This window comes from Pygocentrus nattereri, chromosome 9, assembly GCF_015220715.1.
Source record: "Pygocentrus nattereri isolate fPygNat1 chromosome 9, fPygNat1.pri, whole genome shotgun sequence".
Classification (NCBI taxonomy): Eukaryota; Metazoa; Chordata; class Actinopteri; order Characiformes; family Serrasalmidae; genus Pygocentrus; species Pygocentrus nattereri.
The window spans coordinates 6,848,536-6,870,800 of NC_051219.1; the positions used below are offsets into that span (position 1 = coordinate 6,848,536).

Sequence of the window (22,265 nt, forward strand, 5' to 3'; positions counted from 1 at the left end):
GTCAATTTCCAGATCAACTGTCCAGTGGTTGTGTTTAAAAAGAATATTTCACCCATTATTGTTTCCTGCCGATCAGAAATAAATGGGCAGAAATCACTTCCTCAGAGCTCCATCTCAGCGGGTTAGTCCAGCAGTCTGTGTGTCCAGGCTTCCTCAGAGCTCCGTCTCAGCGGGTTAGTCCGGCAGTCTGTGTGTCCAGGCTTCCTCAGAGCTCCGTCTCAGCGGGTTAGTCCGGCAGTCTGTGTGTCCAGGCTTCCTCAGAGCTCCGTCTCTTTCCCGATTTTGCCAAATCCAGTAATCTGTACAACAAGGGAATCTGCAGGTTCCTGATGATGTTTGTATGGAGCTGAACTGCAGAGTCAGATGGTCTTATTCCTGGGGAGATACAGCTGGATGTAGTAATCAAACACAGCGGCTCCGTCTGAAAATCACCTGCTGAGGTCAAAACCCGCTCATATTTCACTGACCTTCACTTTCCGGGCTTGCGCTCTATTCTGACCATGGACGGGAAAAATAAGAGCTGAGAGATTTTTCACAGATCAGTCTGAACAGTTTGAACCTGCGTTCTTCATCTGAGAGCTCAACTGACATTCTGAGCTTTACAAAATAAAACCCTGATGTGGAATATTGGCAGATTTTCAGTCCTGACCTGAATCCCATCTCAAAGCTTAAACGGTCAGTTCCTGCTCTAAAACTCTCCAATGTAGCCCAATTAGATCAATTCTGCACAGAAGAGTGAGCCGGAATTCCTCCACAGTGATGTAAAAGACTCATAGCAAGTTATTGCAGTTGTTTGATTGCAGTTGTTACTGCCAAGTGTGGCACAGCCAGTTATTAGGGTGCAAATACTTTTTCACATGGGTGATAAAGATTTAGAATAAATCCCCATTTTCAATAAACGGAATGATAATCTGCAGTTTGTGTTCACTCACATTGTCTTTATCTTATATTAAAGGTAGTTTAATATTCTGAAACATTTAAATGTGACAAATTAGCAAAAACAAGAAGAAATCAGGTGAGGGGCAAATACTTTTTCACAGCACTGTATCTGTTACTCTGCTCCTACTTGGCTTATTTTATTTTAGAACACACGTGAAATTGGCTTTTCATTCATTAGCCTCGTATTCAGATTTCCCATTCCACCTTAAATGGTGTAGCAGCTGCAGACCGCCCCCCCACCCCCACCTCGCTCCCAGAGCCCCCCACAAATCAAAAACTAACATCACCAGCTATGAAGTTTTTATGGTTAAATTAAAAAGTTTGATGATTCTTTTTCTGTGTGGTTGCGCTGTTCTCTGTGTTCAGCATTAATGTCTGCACTAACATGCTGTCATTAAATGGGCTGAACTACCACCAGTTCTGGTTTTCAGTGGTTCAGTGTTGAAATTTCAGTACATTTGCTGAAGAACGCACACTGACCTGTTTAGGACTGGAAGTTAAGAGGTTTAGTGTAAACTTTACTCCTTACACAGTTCACAGAGAGATGTTTAACCTGCACTAGCGGAGTGAACTGTGATCCGTCTCAAGACTCGAAACATTTTCTCATGTAATGTTGTGTTTATTTCCACTTTATTTCCAGCCGTGTATCTGAGTCGTCTCACAGATTTTTTAAGGGTGTGATTATGAATAAAAGTCACTCGGTTACTCGAGTCGGTTTCTAATAAACCTCTTAGTTTCTCTGACTGGAGTCATTTTCTTTATTAATACTTGTACTGAAATGATCAACACAGTAACGGTATTTTTACTCCAGTAGAGATTCTCATTACTCTTTACACACCTGCACATTAGACACATGGGGATATGATAGAAGGTGGAAATAATGGTACCAGTTAAATTACACGACCCTCACACAACAGCAGACTGAAGTCTTTTATGCTGGAGAACACAGAAGCAGAGAGCTGCATATGTGAACAGCTGAAAACTACAGTTTCATTAAACCCTTCAACCTTTAAATGCAGACATTTGTTTGGGTTTCATAGCTCAGGAACCACTTAAAGCTTAGAAACACATCATCACAGTTGGTAGTATGGACCCTTTCTGAATATTGGTCTACTGTGTGTGGAGTAATTCATCTTCATATTATCCAGAACTGGTTCTTCTTCAAGATCTTATGGGGTTTCTCCTTATGAGTCTTGGTTCCTCTCTGTGGTTTTACCTTCATAGGTTGTTATGAATGCATCATTATGAGTAACACCTGTATTTCTTCTGCGCTATTTCTTTATGTAAACATTAACTAAACAGTCTTTTCTCACATGTTTAGTGTTTGTGTAGCTCCTGCTGAAGATTCAAGTAACATAATTGAAAGAAAATGTTTCGTTGGTTGACCTCCAAAAGGCGCAGCTCTGTGGAACACAAGACTCAAGAACGTCAGAGGTGAGATGTGCATGAAGCATAAATGTTCTTACACTGACCACAACTATGAGACTCCACTGCACCTGGATGTGGATCTTAGAAAAGTGAATAGAGAACAGAGAGAATCTCAGTGGTCAGAGAAATTGGTCAGGACATGTCACTCACAAAAGTTGGGAAGGTAAATGAACTGCAAAGAAAAACAAAAAATAGTAATTTGTTTTACAGATATTTAATTAAAAACAGCTCAAAGAGGAAATTTAATAATTTTTTTTTGTAAATGTGCAAATATGCAAATTCCAAATTTGGTGCTTTCAACATGTTGCAAAAAAGTAGGGACGGGTCAGTGGAACTCTGGGAAGTTTGTGGAGCGATGGAGCTGCGATGGAGCTGTTTTGGAAATTTACACAGGGTCCGGGGGACAGGGGCACATACCCCCATCACCCGACCCAGGCTGGGGACCTAGGGTAATTAGGTAGGGGGGCTATGACTCGTCTCTCTCCTGGCTCTCTCCAAGCTGGATTAGCGTAGCTCTTATGCCGGCTCTCTTCAGTAACTACTACACTGCAACCTGAGCTTATCTGCACACTTTATATCCGACTAAAGGAACTCGACTTCCACCAGTGACGTACACTTTCCTGTGTCTGTGGCCACATTCAGGAACTTCTTTCTCTGGGAGAGACTCACTTCCCACAACAAATCCAATACGTTAGACTGAGCCGCACACACAGGTGCAGTTAGGCTGTTATGTTGTTGACTGGAGACGAACTGTTGCGGACTTCATTTAGCAACGGCTAAAAAAGGCAGTTAGAACTGTGACTGAAAAATAAGCAGCCTGTAATAATTCATATGATTATTAAGTGTTTGTTGTAGACAGAGAGGGAAGATGTATTATGGATGGAGGATAGAGCTCAGGGAGGAGCAGATGAGGAGAGAGGAGAGGAAAGTGTTCAGGCAAGAGTCAGAGGAGAAGAGAGGGCAGAGGAAAGAGAGAAAGATGAAGAAAAAAAACTAAATCAGCTTAATGAGGACTATGGTCGCTGAGTTTAACACTGTTACCCATTGATTTCTGGGTAAAACAGCTTATATAGTATCTAATCTGACAGCCTGATGTGGGAAAATAACCTTTTCTGAAGGTTCAGCACTGACTTTGATTAATACTGTGTCAAAAACACCAAAGAAGAAAATGAAGTTTTAAAGACTTTCAAGCCATAAAATGAAGTCCATTCACAGAAAGCGTGTAATACATGTGTGTCACTCTGACGTGTGTCGGCCAAATGTAGAAGGAAAAAGTAGCAGCTTCCACTTCACCTTCTCCAAAGAGTGTTTAGAGAAATGACTGAGTGTAATAAGAGATGAAGTCACTGTGTGATGGTGGGAGATGCAGTAAAGACTACGGCTCTTAACAGATGGTTGAATGTGTTTTAGTCACTTTCAGAGTGAGAGACCAGACTCTCCTGAGCCCAGCTGTGTGTCTATGAAGAGTGATGCGTCAATGGATAGAGACATAGACTTCAAACAGGGAGAGTCTTCACCTGAACTGAGGTGAGTACAGTATCATGGATATTTGTTACCCCCCTGAACAGAGGGAGTAAAAGACCATCTGTAAACACCAGTGCAGTTTCCCCATAGATGGCTTTATCTAGAATGAGGAAAAGCCTGTGATCGCCCCCTACTGTCTGGATCGAGGCATAGCCAATCAATCTCAGATCACTATAATAAGAGCTACTGGTAGATTCCCTATTTAAGAGAAGAGCTCAGCTTTATGTCTGTTAATCCTCTTTATCATGGATTAACCATAATTTTCCTACTTTTTACACATGAATTCTCAAATGGCTCCAGAGTTATGATTTTACCCCAGATGAATTATTCTATTTATAAGCTACTGGGCACCAAATCATGTACCACTATAGTTATTATTAGTACTAATAACGTAGAGTAGATTTACTCTATTATTGTTTTATCTGAGCTGAATTTGGTTTGAACAAGTGAGAAATTTAAAGAAAAAATAAATAAATAAATGAGTGGAGAAACAATCCGTGTGCAGATGCTTCCAGACAGGTGTGCTGGATGATAGAATTAAGTAAATAATATCCCACTGTGCTCTGGGTCATGTATAAAAATGCTGAGCTGACCCATCTGACCTCAGCTTTGGATGTAAATGACTGTGAAAGAGGGTTCATTACTGGACACAGAGCTTCAGTCACAAAGGCTGCTCATCTGGCCAGTGTTTCCATAGAAACAGGGACTACAGTGACATCTGCCTTTAGGTGTCTGGGCTGTGCTGCAGCCTTTACAGTCACCAAATCTCAACCCAGTTGAACAGCTATGGGAGATTTTGGAGCAGTGTGTTAGACAGTGCTCTCCACCTCCAACTGAGGGAATATCTTCTGGAAGAACAATGTTCAATTTAAAACATTTAATGAATGCATTATATGTGCATTTCTGAATTTATTTGTTTTAATTTTTGTACAAATAACCTGAAACATGTAGAGCATGAAAAGAAAAAACATTAGTAATGAAATCAGCACATGTTTATTATGTGCTTGAGAAACCCTGTTTGGAAAACTGCTGTATTGAACAAACAACTTGTCTGTGTTTACACTGACCGCTTCTCAGTGATTCTATAATACCCTCCCTTAAACCAGAAGATTCCACCCCTACACCACAAGACTCCTCCCCTATATGTCCCCGATTTCTGTTCTGGTGGGGCTTATTTTAAAGTTAATTGACCAAACATTACTAGCCTAATACTGTTCTAACTGGCACTAACTGGAAGTTCATTTTTGCCGTTTTTTGTTGAGATCCGTTTAACTATGAACTTATTGATGTGAAAGTCCAAGCTATGGCATTTTGATCCAGGCTATCTGGGGTAAATTTTAGAAATTATAAAGAGACTTTATCCTGTACAAATTGACCAGTTGAATCCCTCACAAATGACATTACCAGACCTCCTCAGTCAAAACTAATCCAACTTAGAGCTAGAGCTTTAGCTTTGGACCACAGTCAATGCGCTCTATGTAGGCTGTATTGAGTATTCAGATGTCCTCTTAAGCCACGTTAGCATAAGGCCATACTTTTGTCATCTATATCCAAATAGAAAGGAGATACTGGTAATAAACTGTCTACCTCATCTCTAGAAATTGAAGTCAAGACAGTGTTTAGTAATGCTAACAAACTCTAAATGAAATCCACTGGTCACCGTCGGTTCTACAGCTTGCTTTGTGTTGGTGGGTGGGAATGGGAGGGGGATCCAAAGAGTAAAGATCATTCATTGTTGTACTTCACCTATTTAAGTTGTAGAGGTTCACATATCTTCAGTTTAGACTTATGCAGCTTTAATTTATTTTATCATGGTAGTTTTTACCTGTTGGTCTGTTTAGTGGTTCATGCTGTATAAATATCATATAGATTAATTGTTTTTTTTTTCCTGCTTTTCCATAGCGCCCAAAAGGAGAGAGCAAAGATCAACATGACCCCTCTGGATTCCATATTCCAGGTGTGTGTTTGTACATGTATATGCATATAATTGTGGGTAAACTGTGTTTATTTTCTCCTGAGAATCTCACATTAATCTCCAATCAGCCTGTAGTATTAACTACTCCAACACTCCACTACCCCACCGGAAGATCTACACAGCTAACATCACATCACACAGTGTGACTGAGGGCTGTTTCAGGATAGGTTTGTTACAGGGTTAGATCACATCATTCTTTTTTCCTTCTGAGATCTGATACTGATCCCCATCAATACTGCCTGGTCATCTTTAATCAGTGATATCTATGATTTGGTTAAGAGACCATAGAGACTAATGTTAGTAACAGGTAACTACCTAAGATCTAAAAGCATGTCTACATGATCTAACAGCATGTCAGTGCTGCAAAATATCTTTTGTGTTCTGTGAATCGTCATTTGCCTCCTAAATGTAAATGTGTTAAAACTGGAACTGAATAAAGTGAATAAACTGTAACTAATATAGTAGATGTGTATTAGAGAACATATAACACAGCTAGACAGTATTTTTCAGTTTTTCCAAATACATATTGTCCCATTTTGTTTTGCTTAACTTTCCATAATAAACAATTAAAATAAAATATTTTTAAAAATTGATCAAATATAAAAAAAAATATCCATATCGCAATTAAAAACATTGGTAATTGTAATATAAAGTGTATAACTGTGAAAATTTCAGATAACAGCATGTTGCCTACATTCAGCTCCAGAATCATTGGCAGCCTTCAAGAAAATGAGCTACAGTCAGTATATCATATGAGTCACACGTGCAGTGAGTGACATGTCCAGCATAAAGAAATGGGTCAGCAGCATATTTTAATTTCTACACTGTGATCTGGAACAACAACAGAAACATGTTTTCTTCAGTAACACTTCGCTGGCCTTCTCTGGAGAGAATAAGAGCACTGAGCTGTTTTCTGTAATGCTTATCAAAGGTGGAGAACACTTGTTGAGGGGTCTCAGACCATCTCCTCCATGCAGAACGTTTCCACTTCCTTAATGTTCTTCTGTCTTCATTTGTGGACGTCCCTCTTCAATTCACACCACAAGTTTTATAATACATAATATGTAGTAAACTGATGTGATCTGAGTGGCGGCACGGTGGCGTGGTGGGTAGTGCTGTTGCCTCACAGCAAGGAGGGCCTGGGTTCGATTCCCCGGCCGGGCGGCCAAGGTCCTCTCTGTGTGGAGTTTGCATGTTCTCCCCGTGTCTTTGTGGGTTTCCTCCGGGTTCTCTGGTTTCCTCCCACAGTCCAAAGACATGCAGTCAGGCCAATTGGACATGCTAAATTGCCCCTGGGTGTGAGTGACTGCCTGTGTCTGTCTGTCTGCCCTGCAATGGACTGGCGACCTGTCTGGGGTGTATCCTGCCTTCCGCCCAAAGACTGCTGGGATAGGCTCCAGCACCCCCCCGCGACCCTGACGGAGAAGCGGCTTAGAAAATGGATGGATGGATGATGTGATTTGAGCAGTTGGTTGTTTTTATCAAGTGTTTTTATTAAATAAAAAACTCTGCAGACCAGTTTTAAAGTTTCTCAGTGGTCCTGATGTGAGAACCACTGAACTGTGACATGGTGGTGTTTCAGCTGTTCTCTGTTAATGTTTATGTCCAATCAGGAACTGGAGCACAAAGTCATCTCTCTGGTGAAGAATCAGCTGAAGAGGTTCAAGAAGGTGCTAAGTCCAGATTTCTCAGCATGCTCTGAGAGGGAGGTGGAGGGTGAGGTGGATCAGACTGTCAGAGAAGGAACACTGCAGATCACACTGCATGTCCTGAGGAACATGAACCAGAAAGACCTCGCCAGCACACTACAAACCAGTAAGAACTCTGTCCCACTGGAACACTGTGCAGTTCTGGAAAGACTGTATATACAGTGGTGGTCTTTGCATGAGGCTTAGGGTCCCCATGAAAATACAGAGTAGATTTATTGTTCATAATAAATTTATTTATTTTGTTATTTTATTACGTAAAATTATCTCACTGTACTGACAGATGATTTTATTTGTGTCAGGGATTTTTCTTAAAAGAAGTAAAATTATCTGCTCATATAACAAGAAAATATTACTCAATAAAGTTACGTATAACAAGTAAAAATGTCTAAAAATAAGTTAAAATGGAAAAACAAATGTTCTGTTCTGTTCTGTAGTGGCTTCCACTAGTTTAAAAATGTGCCACCAGGGGGCTCCATTCCTGTCAGAATCACTAATTCCACCCCATTGTACATATACCCTCTGTTCTGACACAGTTTCCCTGATACAGAACACATTCCATTATTTCTTTTCCATAATAAAGTTCATTATTTTTATAAGTGACGAGTAAACTGAGCAGAGTAATTTTGGAAAGTTCAAAATAAACAATCTGGAAGGAATTTCTTAAGGACAAAAGAGCAAGAAGATGATCACAATTAATTTAGATAATAAAGGGTTATTTCATTTTGCTGATGGTTCCTAGACAAGAACCACAGAGCACAGTTCAGTTTAATATTGTGCTCCGTGTTAATAGAAGGGCAATGTGTCTTACTGTGTTTGTAGTAAGGATGTCAGACATTAACATGTTTATTGTTATTGTTTATTGTAATAAACTTTTTTCAGAACTGGCTCCTGCTTGTCATCAAAAGTTCAAATCCTCATTGAAGAAGAAATTCCACAGAATTAATGAAAGAATCCCATATCATGGAGGCTCAACACTTCTGAATGAGATCTACACAGAGCTCTACATCACAGAAGGTGGGAGTGGAGAGGTCAATATTGAACATGAGGTGAGACAGATTGAGACAGCGTCCAGGAGACCAGCAACACAGGAGAGACCCATCAAATGCAATGACCTCTTTAAAGACACAGCCGTCAGAACTGTACTGACTAATGGAGTTGCTGGAATTGGAAAAACAGTCTCAGTGCAGAAGTTCATTCTGGACTGGGCTGAAGGAAAAGCTAATCAGGATATCCTCTTCATATTTCCACTTCCTTTTAGGGAGCTGAACTCAGTGAAGAGTAGAAAACTCAGTCTAGTTGATCTTCTTCGTCTCTTTTTCACAGACATAAAACAATTAAAACCAGCAGATTATTATCAGTACAAAGTCTTATTCATCTTTGATGGTCTGGATGAAAGTCGACTTCCTCTAGATTTCCAGAACAATGAGAGCTTGTCTGATGTAACACAGTCAGCCTCAGTGGATGTGCTGCTGACAAACCTCATCAAAGGGAATCTGCTTCCCTCTGCTCTTCTCTGGATTACCTCTCGACCCGCAGCATGTGGTCAGATCCATCCTGAGTGTGTTGACCAGGTAACAGAGGTACGAGGATTCAGTGACCCACAGAAAGAGGAATACTTCAGGAAGAGGATCAGTGACCAGAGTGTGGCCAACAGAGTCATCACACATATAAAGACATCAAGAAGCCTCTACATCATGTGCCACATACCAGCCTTCTGTTGGATTGCAGCCACTGTTCTGGAAAGGATGCTGGGTGAAGCAGAGAGTGGAGAGATCCCCAAGACTCTGACTCAAATGTTCACACAGTTCCTGATCTTTCAGATCAAACACAAAGACCAAAAGTACCATGGAAAATGTGACACTGATCCTCGGCAGACTAGAGAGATGATTCTGGCTCTGGGAAAACTGGCTTTCCAACAGCTGGAGAAAGGCAACCTCATCTTCTATGAGGAAGACCTGAGAGAGTGTGGCATTCATGTCAGAGAAGTGTCTGTGTACTCAGGAGTCTGCACTCAGATCTTCAGAGAGGAGTTAGGGCTGCGCCTGGGGAAGGTGTTCAGCTTTGTCCATCTGAGTGTTCAGGAGTTTCTGGCTACTTTGTTTGTATTTTTCTCCTTTATTTCTCAGAACAGAAATGTGCTGGAACATCAAACACATTCAAAATCAACAGTGACTGATTTTCTCAAGAGTGCAGTGGACAGAGCTTTACAGAGTGAGAATGGACACCTGGACCTTTTTCTCCGTTTCCTCTTGGGTCTCTCACTGGAGTCCAATCAGACTCTCTTACGAGGCCTGCTGACTCAGACAGGAAGCCCTTCTAACTGCAGAGAGGAAACAGTCGAGTACATCAAGGAGAAGCTCAGGGAGAATCTCTCTCCAGAGAAATACATCAACCTATTCCACTGTCTGAATGAACTGAATGACCACTCTCTAGTGCAGGAAGTCCAGACATACCTGAACAGAGGAAACTATCACCGTCTAGATGAAGTCCCCCTCTCTCCTGCTCATTGGTCAGCTCTGGTATTTGTGTTGTTGACCTCAGAGGAAGAGCTGGACGTATTTGACCTGAGAAAATATGCCCCATCAGAGGAATGTTTTCTGAGGCTTCTGCCAGTTGTTACAGCATCCAGAAAAGCTGTGTGAGTATTTTTATTATTACACATTTTAATGTACTATTTATTTTAAGAGTAATTTTAGGTGTAAAGTATTCCATGATTTTAGTGGAATGCAGTCCAGAAAACCCCTGGTTAACAAGCCCTTACTGAGTTCAAGTGGATGTGTTGGTACAGGAAATCACTACAATGTGCAGGGTTGGGATGTAAAAGTATACAAGTAGAAAGAAATGAGGTTCTGAGATCAGTCCAAGTTACATTTTGAACAGGCAATATTCAGGACACAGTTACCTTTTTAAACTTTTAAGATTTGGAAATCCACCAAATAAAAACATTCAATTTTTAGAAATAACACTATTAATACTTCTTTATGGACTATTTTAAAACCTCAATCAAAGAAGAGAGGACAGAATGAAAGGTGTTACACTGAACATGGTAGAATATTAGAGGCAGAAGGTGGTACAGTATTGGAGCAGATTGAGGAAGTGAGGAAGAGCCTGCTTTGGTTCCTTGATGAGGAGAAAAAAAGTAAAATAAAAAAAATATTTTTTAAAGCTTGTGTTTTTTATTTAGTGGGTTTCCTAAAATGATCTGAAAAGACATCATATATATTGTTCTTGTGGATCTCCTTGTTTATTGATCAGAGCCGTGTATTATGAGGCAGGTGGGTGTCCTGCTCGGGGGGCTGAGGGAGACCAGTGGCTGAAGCAGAAGATGACAGTAGAGGAATAGAAGAGAATTTCAGAACTTCATTAAAGCAGGAAGAAATTTTTAAAGAAACGTATTAATAGAAGAAAAGCACCAAACAGCAACAGCGAGGAACAGAAGTACATTACAGCAGCATCTGCTCCATCAAGATATATTTTACATCTAAACATTTTTTGCATTTTTGTAGTGAATTACTGTGAATTCAATAATCAGCCATCACTGCTTTTCCAAAGTGTCCCCTCTAAAACAGTGCAGGACAGGGGTTCTCCAGTGCCAGGATACGGAGCCACTGTACAATTTAAAACTTAACCAATTCAAAAATCGGCTGTTTGTGCCAGTTAATCTGCACCATACCTTTATGTCATCAATTAAATTAAGACAGGGCTACATATAACACCCTATATAGGTGAGTAGAGCCAGACACTGAAGAGCCAACCTTAACTTAACCGTAACTACCACACCTCTCGCCTCTGCCACACACACTGACAGTAGATTGTCAATATGGATTCAGTAAAGTTTCATGTTATAAAACTACCACATCTATTCATAAGTTTGCAAAAGGTGAATGCTAGGAAGAAAATGTTCACCTGCCATCTACCTGCCAGTGTGTTTACACTGTGTAGCCAAAAGTATGAGAACACCTGACCATCTCACCCCTATTAGCTTGTTGGACATCCCATTCTAAAAGCATGGGCATTAATATGGAGTTATACGATTTTTAGTTGCCACATGCTTCAGAGCTTGACTGCCCTGCTCTGTGAGTTTTTGCGTGGCTGAGGAGTTGTACAATAGTAGTACTGCTAGTTGACTGGGGCAGATCTACAGGGCAGAAATTTCTTGAACCGACTTGTGGCAATTGTGGCATCCTGAGACAGTGCCAGGTTTAAAGTCACTGAGCTCTTCAGTATGATTTATTCTACTGCCAGTGTTTTTTCTATCTAGACTGCAAAGCTATGTCCTTGATTTTATACACGTTAACAGTGAGTTTGACTGAAACTCCTGAGCTCAGTAACTAGGAGGGGTGTCCACAAACTTTTGTTGATGAAGTGAATATCCTCCCAGCCATGTGGCACGTGATGTAATGATATGGGAAAAACTGCTTTTAAGGTTTAGGTTTAAGGTCTGTTTTTCAATCTTTAGGATAGGACCAATTCAAGCACTTTAAGAATAATACAGTTGTAGAATAAAACAGTTTTACCCAAGATATCAAATTTCATTTTTCATTTACACTGAACAGCAAACCCCAGCATATATACAGCAATTCCTTTTCACCTGACTGTGCTGGGTAGCTGTGCCACTCTACGTGAAAATAGGTCACAAAGCCTGTTTCTTGAAGAAATGAATTAAAAATCTGCTGAAAAATTCACTAGAAATAGATTACCGAACATATTGGGTCCTGCAGTGTCCAGTGGGTCTTTCAGTATTTTCTGTAATTAATTAAAACAATTAGTCAATAGGATTTTCCTGAACAGCTCTTTAAAGGCTTTGAATAATCATTGATATAAACGAGTACTCGAATTTCCATTCTCCTTAAAATAATAATACGCCTTTCCAAGAATCTGGGACATGTTTGTTAATTAATCAGGCATGGAATATTTCTGTAAATGTTGTATATGACAATAGCTTTTTAGCCTTTATGCTGAGCACTATTAGTCTATACACAGGGGAAAAGCCTCTGTTTGCCTCCTGAATGAAGATGATAGTATGAATATTAAGAAAGTATAAGGTAAAAAAATCTCACCTTTTCTTCAAATTTACTATCAGCACGTCATTATAATATTATGTCATGTCAGTATTATATTAACAAATGTGAGTGAAAGAGCAAAGTGTGACCAGAAGAGACCAAACTAATGCAGGCAAGTCAAACCTCAAGTATTTAAAAAAAATTTTTTTTCAATAACTGAAAAAAGATATTGTTCATAATAATCATAATACTAATAATAATATTAATGCTGCTACTACTACTACTACTACTAATAATAATAATAATATAACAATAAAAATTATTATTGATAATATTGTTATTTATAGAGCACTGCTCACACAAGAAGTATCAGAAAATGATTTACAAACAATAAAATTCAAGAACAGTGAAAAACAAAAAGTAAAAAAAAAAAAAATTCTGACAATAATACACTGACCTGCCACTTTATTAGGTACAAGGTAGTAAAAGGTTGGACCACTTTTGCCTTCAGAACTGCTTTCATTCTTCGTGGCAGACTTTCAACAAGGTGTTGGAAACGTTCCTCAGAGATTTTGGTTGGTTATTTGAGTTCCTGTTGCCTTTCTATCATCTGGAACCAGTCTGCCCATTCTCCTCTGATCTCTCACATCAACAAGGCTTTTTCGTCCACACAACTGACCGCTCACTGGGTATTTCCTCTTTTTCGGACCGTTCTCTGTAAACCCTAGAGATGGTTGTGCGTGAAAATCCCAGTAGATCAGCAGTTTCTGAAATACTCAGACCAGCCTGTCTGACACCAGCAACCACGCAACGTTCAAAGTCCCTTAAATCCCCTTTCTTCCTCTTTCTGATGCTCGGTCTGCACTTCAGCAAGTTGTGTCTCTACATGTCTAAATGCACTGAGTTGCGGTCATGTGATTGGCTGATTAGCTATTTGTGTTAACAAGCAACTGGCCGGTGAGAGTAAATAATCTAGAATCCCCCAGGACCCCCCCCCCCCCCCCCTCACTGTATTTTGCATCTTGGTTGTTTGCAGTTTCACTAACAATAATATGAATTTTGTCTGATGTTTATATAAAAAAGAAAAATGTGCTGGATTTTGACTGATTAAAAAATCTGTGGCTTTAATATTTGTAATGAGTAATTTGAAGATGAAACTTGGACAGACAAGGATCTGTGCTTGTCTTTCAGTCCATCCTCTACAGTGAATGCAGCAGAACGAATCCTAAAAAAAAATAACCAGAGAGATCAGATCACTCCCGATTTGAAAGAGCTGCACTGACTGCATCTTTCAGGATAGATTTAAAGCTCTGCTACTGGTTTTTAAGGCTCTAAATGAGCTAAAAGCATCACTTACATCACAGAGTCTGTTTATGTTCCAGCATGAGATCTTAGATCTGCAGATACTGACCATCTGCAAACACCTTCAGTAAAATACAGAAAACATGGAGAGACTCTTTCAGAGAGTAAAGCTCAGTGCACAGATTTAACGCCTCTCTTTAACTTGGTGTTTCATTATAATTCTACGTCTTCATTATTTATCTTTTTAATTTATGTTATTGTCTTATATGACTTTACAGCCTTGTTTCTAAAAAAAGTTGAGAACCTGTGCAAAGAGTTAAAAAAAAAAACACACTGATTTGCAGATGATTTAAACCCTATAATTAATTGACAATAGTACAAAGACAACATAGCAAATGAAACTGAGAAATGTTATTGTTTTTAAATATATGCTTGTTTTGAATTTGATGCCAGCAACACATTTCAGAAAAGTTGGGACGGGAGCCTGTTTACCACTGTGCTGCATCACCTCTTCTTTTAACAATATTATGTTAGTGTTTGAGATCTGAGGAGAAACCAGCCATTAGGCGTGTACTTTGATGAATGGTGATGGTTGCGTCAGGAAGGGCATCCGGCGTAAAACTTGTGCGAAAACTATCATGCGGATCACAAATATGTTTGCCAAGGACTGCCTCCGGTGCTGTTGACCAGCAGGGTGCCGGTGGAAATTGGACTACTGTAGGGCGAAGACCATCAAAGAGGAGTGGAGGAAGGCAGGTTAGAAGGCAGCGAGAGAGAAGGAAAGGCAAGAGTGTGGAGGTTAGAGTAGGCACTCTGAACATAGGGACAATGACTGGTAAAGGCAGAGAGCTTGCAGACATGATGGAGAGAAGGAGGGTAGAGATTTTGTGTGTCCAGGAGACAAGATGGAAAGGAAGCAAGGCCAGGAACATTGAGGTGGATTCAAACTGTTCTATCATGGTGTAGAGAGGAAGAGAAATGGAGTAGGGATAATCCTAAAGCTACAGCTTCTGAAAAGTGTTCTGGATGTAAAGAGAGTGTCAGACAGGATCATGAGCCTGAAGTTGGAGGTTGATGGTGTAATTTTGAATATGGTCAGTTCATATGCACCACAGGGTGGTTGTCAGTTAGAGGAGAAAGAGGAATTTTGGAGTAAGATGGATTTAGTGGAAGATGGTGTCCCTAGAGAGGAGAGATTGGTGAATGGTGCAGACTTCAATGGACATGTCGGTGAAGGGAACAGAGGGGATGAAGAGGTGCTGGGTATGTATGGTGTGAAAGACAGAAATGCGGAAAGTCAGATGGTTGTAGATTTTGCAAAGAGAATGGAAATAGCTGTGGTGAACACATATTTTCAGAAGAGGGAAGAACACAGGGTGACATACAAGAGTGGAGGGAGGTGCACACAGGTGGATTATATCCTTAGCAGGAGATGCCACCTAAAGGAGATTGGAGACTGTAAAGTGGTACCAGGGGAAAGTGTAGCAAGGCAGCATAGGGTGGTTGTCTGTAGAATGAGATTAAAAACAAAGAAGAGGAAGAGATTGAAGACAGAGCCAAAGATTAGATGGTGGAAGCTGAAGGAGGAAGTTGGTTGCAGACAGTTCAGGGAAAAATTGCAGCAGGCCCTTAGGGGCAGTTAGGAGCTACCTGAGGACTGGGAAACTACAGCTAAGGTGGTGAGAGAAACTGGCAAAATGTGGTGGGTGTTTTGTCTGGTCAGAGGAAAGAAGACAAGGAAAGTTGGTGGTGGAATGAGGAAGTCCAGGAGAGTATTCAGAAGAAGAAGGCAGCTAAGAAAAAGTGGGATAACCAGAGAGATGAAGGAAGTAGGCAGGAGTACTGTGAGGCTAGTCACATAGTGAAAAGAATGGTGGCAAAGGCAAAGGCTCAGGCCTATGATGAGCTGTATGAGAGGCCGGACAGTAAAGAAGCAGTAAAGGACTTCTATCATTTGGCTGAACAGAGAGATAGAGCTGGAAAGGATGTACAGCAGGTTAGGTTGATAAAGGATAGAGAGAGAAATGTACTAGTGAGTGAACAGAGAGTGTTGAGTAGATGGAAGGAGTACTTTGAAGAACTAATGAATGAGGAAAACGAGAGAGAGGAGGACAACTGGGGGACAGACAGTGGATCAGGAAGTGCAGAGGATTAGTAAGGTGGAAGTGAGGGCAGCTTTAAAACGTATGAAGAATGGAAAGGCAGTTGGTCCAGATGACATACCTGTGGAGGTATGGAGGTGTTTAGGAGAGAAGGCAGTGGACTTTTTAACCAGGTTGTTTAACAAAATCCTGGAGAGTGAGAGGATGCCTGATGAGTGGAGAAGCAGTGTATTGGTCCCCATTTTTAAGAACAAGGGTGATGTGCAGAGCTGCAGTAACTACAGAGGTATAAAGTTGATGAGCCACACCATGAAGGTATGGGAAAGAGTTGTTGAAGCAAGGCTAAGGCAAGAGGTCCAGATCAGTGAGCAGCAGTTTGGTTTCATGCCCAGAAAGAGCACCACAGATGCAATTTTTGCATTGAGAATGTTGGTAGAGAAGGACAGAGAAGGTCAGAAGGAGCTACATTGTGTCTTTGTGGATCTAGAGAAGGCATAGAATAGGGTGCCAAGACCGGAACTGTGGTACTGTATGAGGAAGTCAGGTGTAGCTGAAAAGTATGTTAGGGTGGTGCAGGACATGTATGAGGATAGTGAGACAGTGGTGAGGTGTGCTTTTGGAGTGACAACCATCCAGAGCAATGGACAGTGTAGAAAAGAGGTGAAGAACAGGGTGCAGGCAGGATGGAGTGGGTGGAGACGGGTGTCAGGGCTGATGTGTGACAGAAGGATAGCAGCAAGAGTGAAAGATAAGGTTTACAAGACAGTAGTGCGTCCTGCTATGATGTATGGTTTGGAGACTGTGGCTCTGTCTAAAAGACAGGAGGCTGAGCTGGAGGTGGCGGAGATGAAGATGCTGAGATTTTCTTTGGGAGTGACAAGGATGGACAAGATTAGAAATGAGCAGATCAGAGGGACAGTGAAGGTGGAACAGTTTGGAGAAAAAGTCAGAGAGGCCAGGTTGAGATGGTTTGGACATGTGTTGAGGAGCAATAGTGGATATATTGGTCAAAGAATGTTGGAGATGGAGCTGCCGGGTAGAAGGAGAAGAGGTAGACCTCATAGAAGGTTTATGGATGTAGTGAAGGTGGACATGGAGATGGTTGGTGTAAAAGTAGAGGAGGCAGTGGATAGGGCAAGATGGAGGCAGATGATCCGCTGCAGCGACCCCTAAAGGGCGCAGCCGAAAGAAGTCCAATTGGCCTGACTACATGTCTTTGGATTGTGGGAGGAAACCCACACAGACACGGGCAGAACATGCAAACTCCACACAGAGAGGACCCTGGTCATCCGGCAGGGGAATCAAACCTAAGCCCTCCTTGCTGTGAGCGCTACCCACCACGCCACCGTGCCACCACTTATGATAATGATATAAATGATAAAAGATATATATACATATATCACACAAATAATTGTTTTTAGATCTTCAGCTCGTTTCTCACGTAATAATGAACTGTGTTTGTGAGTCAGGGAGATGATTTCTGTCAGAATGTCTTTTTTCCTGGTGAGTGTTTTGTAGGTCTGTTTGTATTTTAGGGTGTAATGATATGTATCTGATATCATTTCTGTCACAGGCTGTCTCAGTGTCGTCTCTCAGAGAGAAGCTGTGCAGCTTTGGCCTCAGTTCTCAGCTCAAACTCCTCAAGTCTGAGAGAACTGGATCTGAGTTATAATCGTCTGTGTGATTCAGGAGTGACGCTGCTCTCTGCTGGACTGGAGGATCAACACTGTAAACTGGAGACACTCAGGTATTAATTCATTGTACTTTTCTGCCTCCTTAACATACTTTGCTATTTCTGTGCTTGATGTGTTCATGTGTGTGTGTGTGTTTGTGTGTTTGAAGGACAGAAAGACAGACATGATGTTTACTTGTAGTAATTTTACTCTTTACTGAAAATATAAGGAGAGCCAGTCTGTTCTAAGCTAACGGCTAACAGTGAGATGTGTTGGGTTCTGCAGGCCGATCGTTCCCCAGAGTGCATTTAGGGCGGAGAGGTTCCTGCAGGGCGTTGTAAGGAAAAAATTGTACCTAAAGAAAACGTATTTTTTCAGTTTAGCACTAGTTCACCACGATCAGCATGACAGATAAAAGCTTCGATAAAAGAGATACGTGTAAGTTCACTGGTCATTTAGGAGCAGATAAAATGGTGATATTTGTAGTGCAGACATGAAAACGTCTGGTTCCTAGAACTATAATGGTGAATAATTTTGACTGTAAATTTCTTTAGAAAGGCTCATTTCATTCCAAACTGCTCTGAATGATTTTTACATCTAAAGTGTTAAATGATTGATTCATTTAGCTGAATGGATGGAGTTCCCCTTTAAAGAGAAAGTGTGAGACTGGTGAATGAGAACTGGATAGATCCTTATTTTACAGAACTAAAGTCAACTAATATTTAATGAAGGTAAATTTGTGGTATTTAGCAGTAATTTTCTGGTACTTACTTTACACATATATCGTTTTTTACATAACACACTACTAATTACTTCCAGCTGCACTTATTCAGAAGTTAAAGGTAAATATGAAGTGTTACTTGTAAATCCTTCATATTTACCTTTTAACTTCAGAGGAGCTGTTGTGAGAAATACCAGGTGTATTTCAGGTTTTAGTGATTCAGCCTTTCAGTACCTTCATGTATTTCACTGCTGTGGGAAAATTCTGGGATCTCCTCCCTTGGCTAGCACGCTCCAGGACTCCATTTCCCATAATTCCAGTCCCGGTCATGTCACCAATTCCTCCAATCACAAGTAACTGCGTTGTTCTCAGTCACCTGATTTCTAGGTCTCTCTCTCTCTTACTCTCTCTCTGTCTCTCTCTCTCTCTCTCTTTCTCCTTTTCTCTCTCTCTCTGTCTCTCTTTCTCCCTTTCTCTCTCTGTCTCTCTCCCTCTTTCTCTTTCTCCTTTTCTCTCTCTATCTTTCTCTCTGTCTCTCTCTCTCTTTCTCCCTTTCTCTCTCTGTCTCTCTCTCTATCTCTCTGTCTCCCTCTCTCTCTCTGTCTCTCTCCCTCTCTTTCTCCCTTTCTCTCTCTCGCTCTCCCTCTCTCTCCCTCTCTCTCTTTCTCCCTTTCTCTCTCTCTCGCTCCCTCTCTGTCTCTCTCTGTCTCTTTCTCTCCCCCCCCTCTGTCTCTCGTTCTAGCTCTGTCTCCCTCTCTCTCTGTCTCTCTCTCTTTCTGACTCCCTCTCTCTTTCTCTCTCTCTCACCCTCTCTCTTTCTCCCTTTCTCTCTCTCTCTCTCTTTCTCTCTCGCTCTCTCTCTGTGTCTCTCTCTCTCTGTCTCTATCTCTCTCTTCCCCTCTCTCTCTCTCTCTCTCTCTCACTCTCTCTCTGTCTCTCTTGCTCTAGCTCTGTCTCCCTCTCTCTCTGTCTCTCTCTCTCTCTCTGTCTCTCTCGCTCTACCTCTGTCTCCCTCTCTCTCTGTCTCTCTCTCTGTCTCTCTCTCTCTCTGTCTCTCTCTCTCTCTCTCTTTCTTTCTCTCTCTTTCTCTCTCGCTCTAGCTCTGTCTCCCTCTCTCCCTCTCTCTCTCTCTGTCTCTCTCTCTCTCCCTCTCTCTCTCTTTCTGATTCCCTCTCTCTCTCTCCCTCTCTCTCTCGCTCTAGCTCTGTCTCCCTCTCTCTGTCTCTCTGTCTCTCTCTGTCTTTCTGACTCCCTTGCTCTCTCTTTTCCTCTCTCTCTTTCTTTTTCTATGCATGCGCGGGTGTGAGCAGAGGAGCGAGCAGAGCGTGGTGGGACTGAATGCATGTAGTTGGCGTTCTGCCAAGTTTCTTTTCTGTTAGTTTGTAACAGTTAGTAGTTACTAGTTACTTTCTGAGGTTGGTTGTGTGAGTGTGAGTGTGGGTGTGGAGAGGATCTGGACTTGGTTCTGAAGTTCAGTGTTGATGGGTTTGAACACGCTGTTTATGTTTCTTCTGAAACCGCCATGAAGTGTTTCTGGTGTGGGCAGGCGGGATATCTTGTTCGCGCTTGCCCTGTAAAGGCAGATGGGAATGCTGATGCTCCCGTGAGGGCTGAGCCGGAGTGGCCAGGGCCTGTTGCTGCTGGGCCTGTGGTAGTTGTTCCACCTGTGGCTGCTGTGCACCCAGCTGCGGCGGACCCACTGGCTAACCCGGAGCCTGAGGGGGTGAGCCGAGTGTGGTGGAGTCTGCTGCTGAGGAAACTGCAGGGGCTGAACGGGCCATGGAGGGGTCTTCCTTGTCGCTCTTGCTGTGCTAGAGCCGGCTGTGGAGGAACCAGGCAGTATGGAGGGGGGCTGTGCGGTCTGAATCAGGGGATCTCAATTCTGAGCCTTCTGAAATTCGCCAGCAGACAGTCAGTTTTTTATCTAAGCTGTTTGAGAGTAAGTGGGCCAGGTGCTGGGATGTGGAAGAGAGGTTCTTCCCACTGCAGGCCAGAATCACGCAGCAGTCTGCCACTCTGCTTGATGCTGAGCCCTCCTTGGGAGAGCTGCACGAGGCCCTACAGGGTATGGACAATGGCCGGGCACCAGGGATTGATGGTCTCCCAGTGGAATTTTACAAGGCATTTTGGTCTGTATTGGGTCAGGATGTGCTTGAAATGCTCCAGGTCAGTGTACAGGAAGGAAGACTTCCTCTCAGCTGTAGGAGAGCTGTCCTGACCCTGCTGCTGAAAAAAGGAGACCTGACGGTGCTGATGAACTGGCACCCTGTGGCATTGCTGTGCACAGACTGCAAGCTGCTCTCAAAAGCGTTAGCCTCCAGACTGGGGAAGGTGATGGAGCAGGTGGTGCATCATGACCAGACGTACTGTGTGCCTGGTAGGTCTATATTTATGTATGGTAGGTCTAGATTTATAATATTTACTTAATTCGGGATGTTTGGGATGTCTCCAGGCTATTGAGTTTGAGGACAGGTCTTATTTTCTTAGACTAGGAAAAGACATTTGACCAGGTTGAACATGGATATCTGTGGAAAGTTCTGGAGAACTTTGAGTTCACCCCAGGTTTTATAGCCATGATCAAGGTTTTGTACAGTGATGTTGAGAGTGTACTCAAAGTTAACGGTGGTTTGTGTGCTCCTTTTAAAGTCCGCAGAGGCATCAGACAGGGCTATGCTCTCTCTGGCATGTTATACTCGTTATCAATTGAGCCTGAGAGAGAAGATCTCTGGCCTTGATGCACCAAACTGTAGCCAATCTGTCTGTGTTTCAGCCTATGCAGACGATCTCGTGGTTTTAACCAGCTCAAGAGGGATGTGGACATTTTAGTGGATGTTTTAAATGATTTTAGGAATCTCTCGTCTGCTAAGGTGAACTGGTGTAAAAGTGAGGCTGTTCTTGTGGGGGATTGGACTGGTGGTGAACCTACACTGCCTGGATTGTCATGGAGGACGGGTGGGTTCAAATATCTGGGAGTGTATTTGGGGGACACCAAGTATGTAAAGCAAAACTGGGAGGGTGCAGTTGAGAAAGTGAAAGGACGCCTTAGCAGATGGAATTGGCTAGTGCTTCAGCTGTCTTATCAGGGACGGAGTTTTCATTGTTAATAATCTTGTTGCTTCCTTTTTATGGCACAAATTGGCTTGTGTAGATCCCCCACCAAATCTTGTTGCTGACCTGCAGGCAGTGTTAGTGGACTTTTTTTGGGATTGCACTGGTTACCACAGGCCGTCCTCTATCTACCTAAAGAAGAAGGAGGACAAGGACTGGTTCACATAGCCAGCAGGACTGCTGCCTTTCGCCTCCAGTTTATTCAGAGACTCCTTAGTGGCCCTAAAGACTTGGTGTGGAGAGAAGTGGCAAGAAGGATTTTACGCACTGTTGGGCGAATGGGACTGGACAGAGCTCTGTTTCTATGACGCTGGATGCTGGACATTGATGGCCTGCCTGTGTTTTATTGTGGACTTTTTAGAATTTGGAGTTTTTTTAGCATGTCTGGAATGAGCAGCACCTTGTTACACAGGCTTCTGGAGGAACCTGTTAATTATGGGTCTCATTTGGATATATCAAGAAAAATGTCTCCCGCAGTGGTCAGGGTTCTTGATTCTTCCAACATCTTTACCCTCCATCATCTATTGGACGTTGCAGGACCTGGTCTCGACCGTGTAGAGGACCTGGCGGTGCGCTTGGGGGTGAGGTCCTTGCGTTTAGTGGCCAAACTCCTGCAGTGTTGGAGGTCAGTGCTGTCCTCTGAGGAACGAGGACTGATAAAGGACTATGGTGAAGGACTGCTCAGCCTCGATGAGGATGACCCCTTCCCCAAGGCTACCGTTGTTCCTGACCTGCAGGGGTGTCAGAGCCCCCTCCTGGACCGTGCAGAAGAGCTGAGAAT

At 42.2% G+C, this 22,265-nt stretch overlaps 2 protein-coding genes across 2 annotated transcripts in view; one reads left to right on the forward strand and one right to left on the reverse strand.

Moving 5' to 3' along the window:
• Positions 1 to 22,265, forward strand: part of LOC108415618 (protein NLRC5-like) — an 802,877-nt gene that overhangs the window by 286,240 nt on the left and 494,372 nt on the right. The window contains 5 exon segments of the mRNA XM_037540830.1: positions 3,778 to 3,894; positions 5,794 to 5,848; positions 7,480 to 7,681; positions 8,455 to 10,213; positions 17,556 to 17,729. Coding sequence (XP_037396727.1) covers positions 3,778 to 3,894; positions 5,794 to 5,848; positions 7,480 to 7,681; positions 8,455 to 10,213; positions 17,556 to 17,729 — 2,307 coding nt within the window.
• LOC108415395 (NACHT, LRR and PYD domains-containing protein 3-like) overlaps positions 1 to 22,265 on the reverse strand; it is an 843,678-nt gene that overhangs the window by 261,365 nt on the left and 560,048 nt on the right. The window lies entirely within an intron of this gene.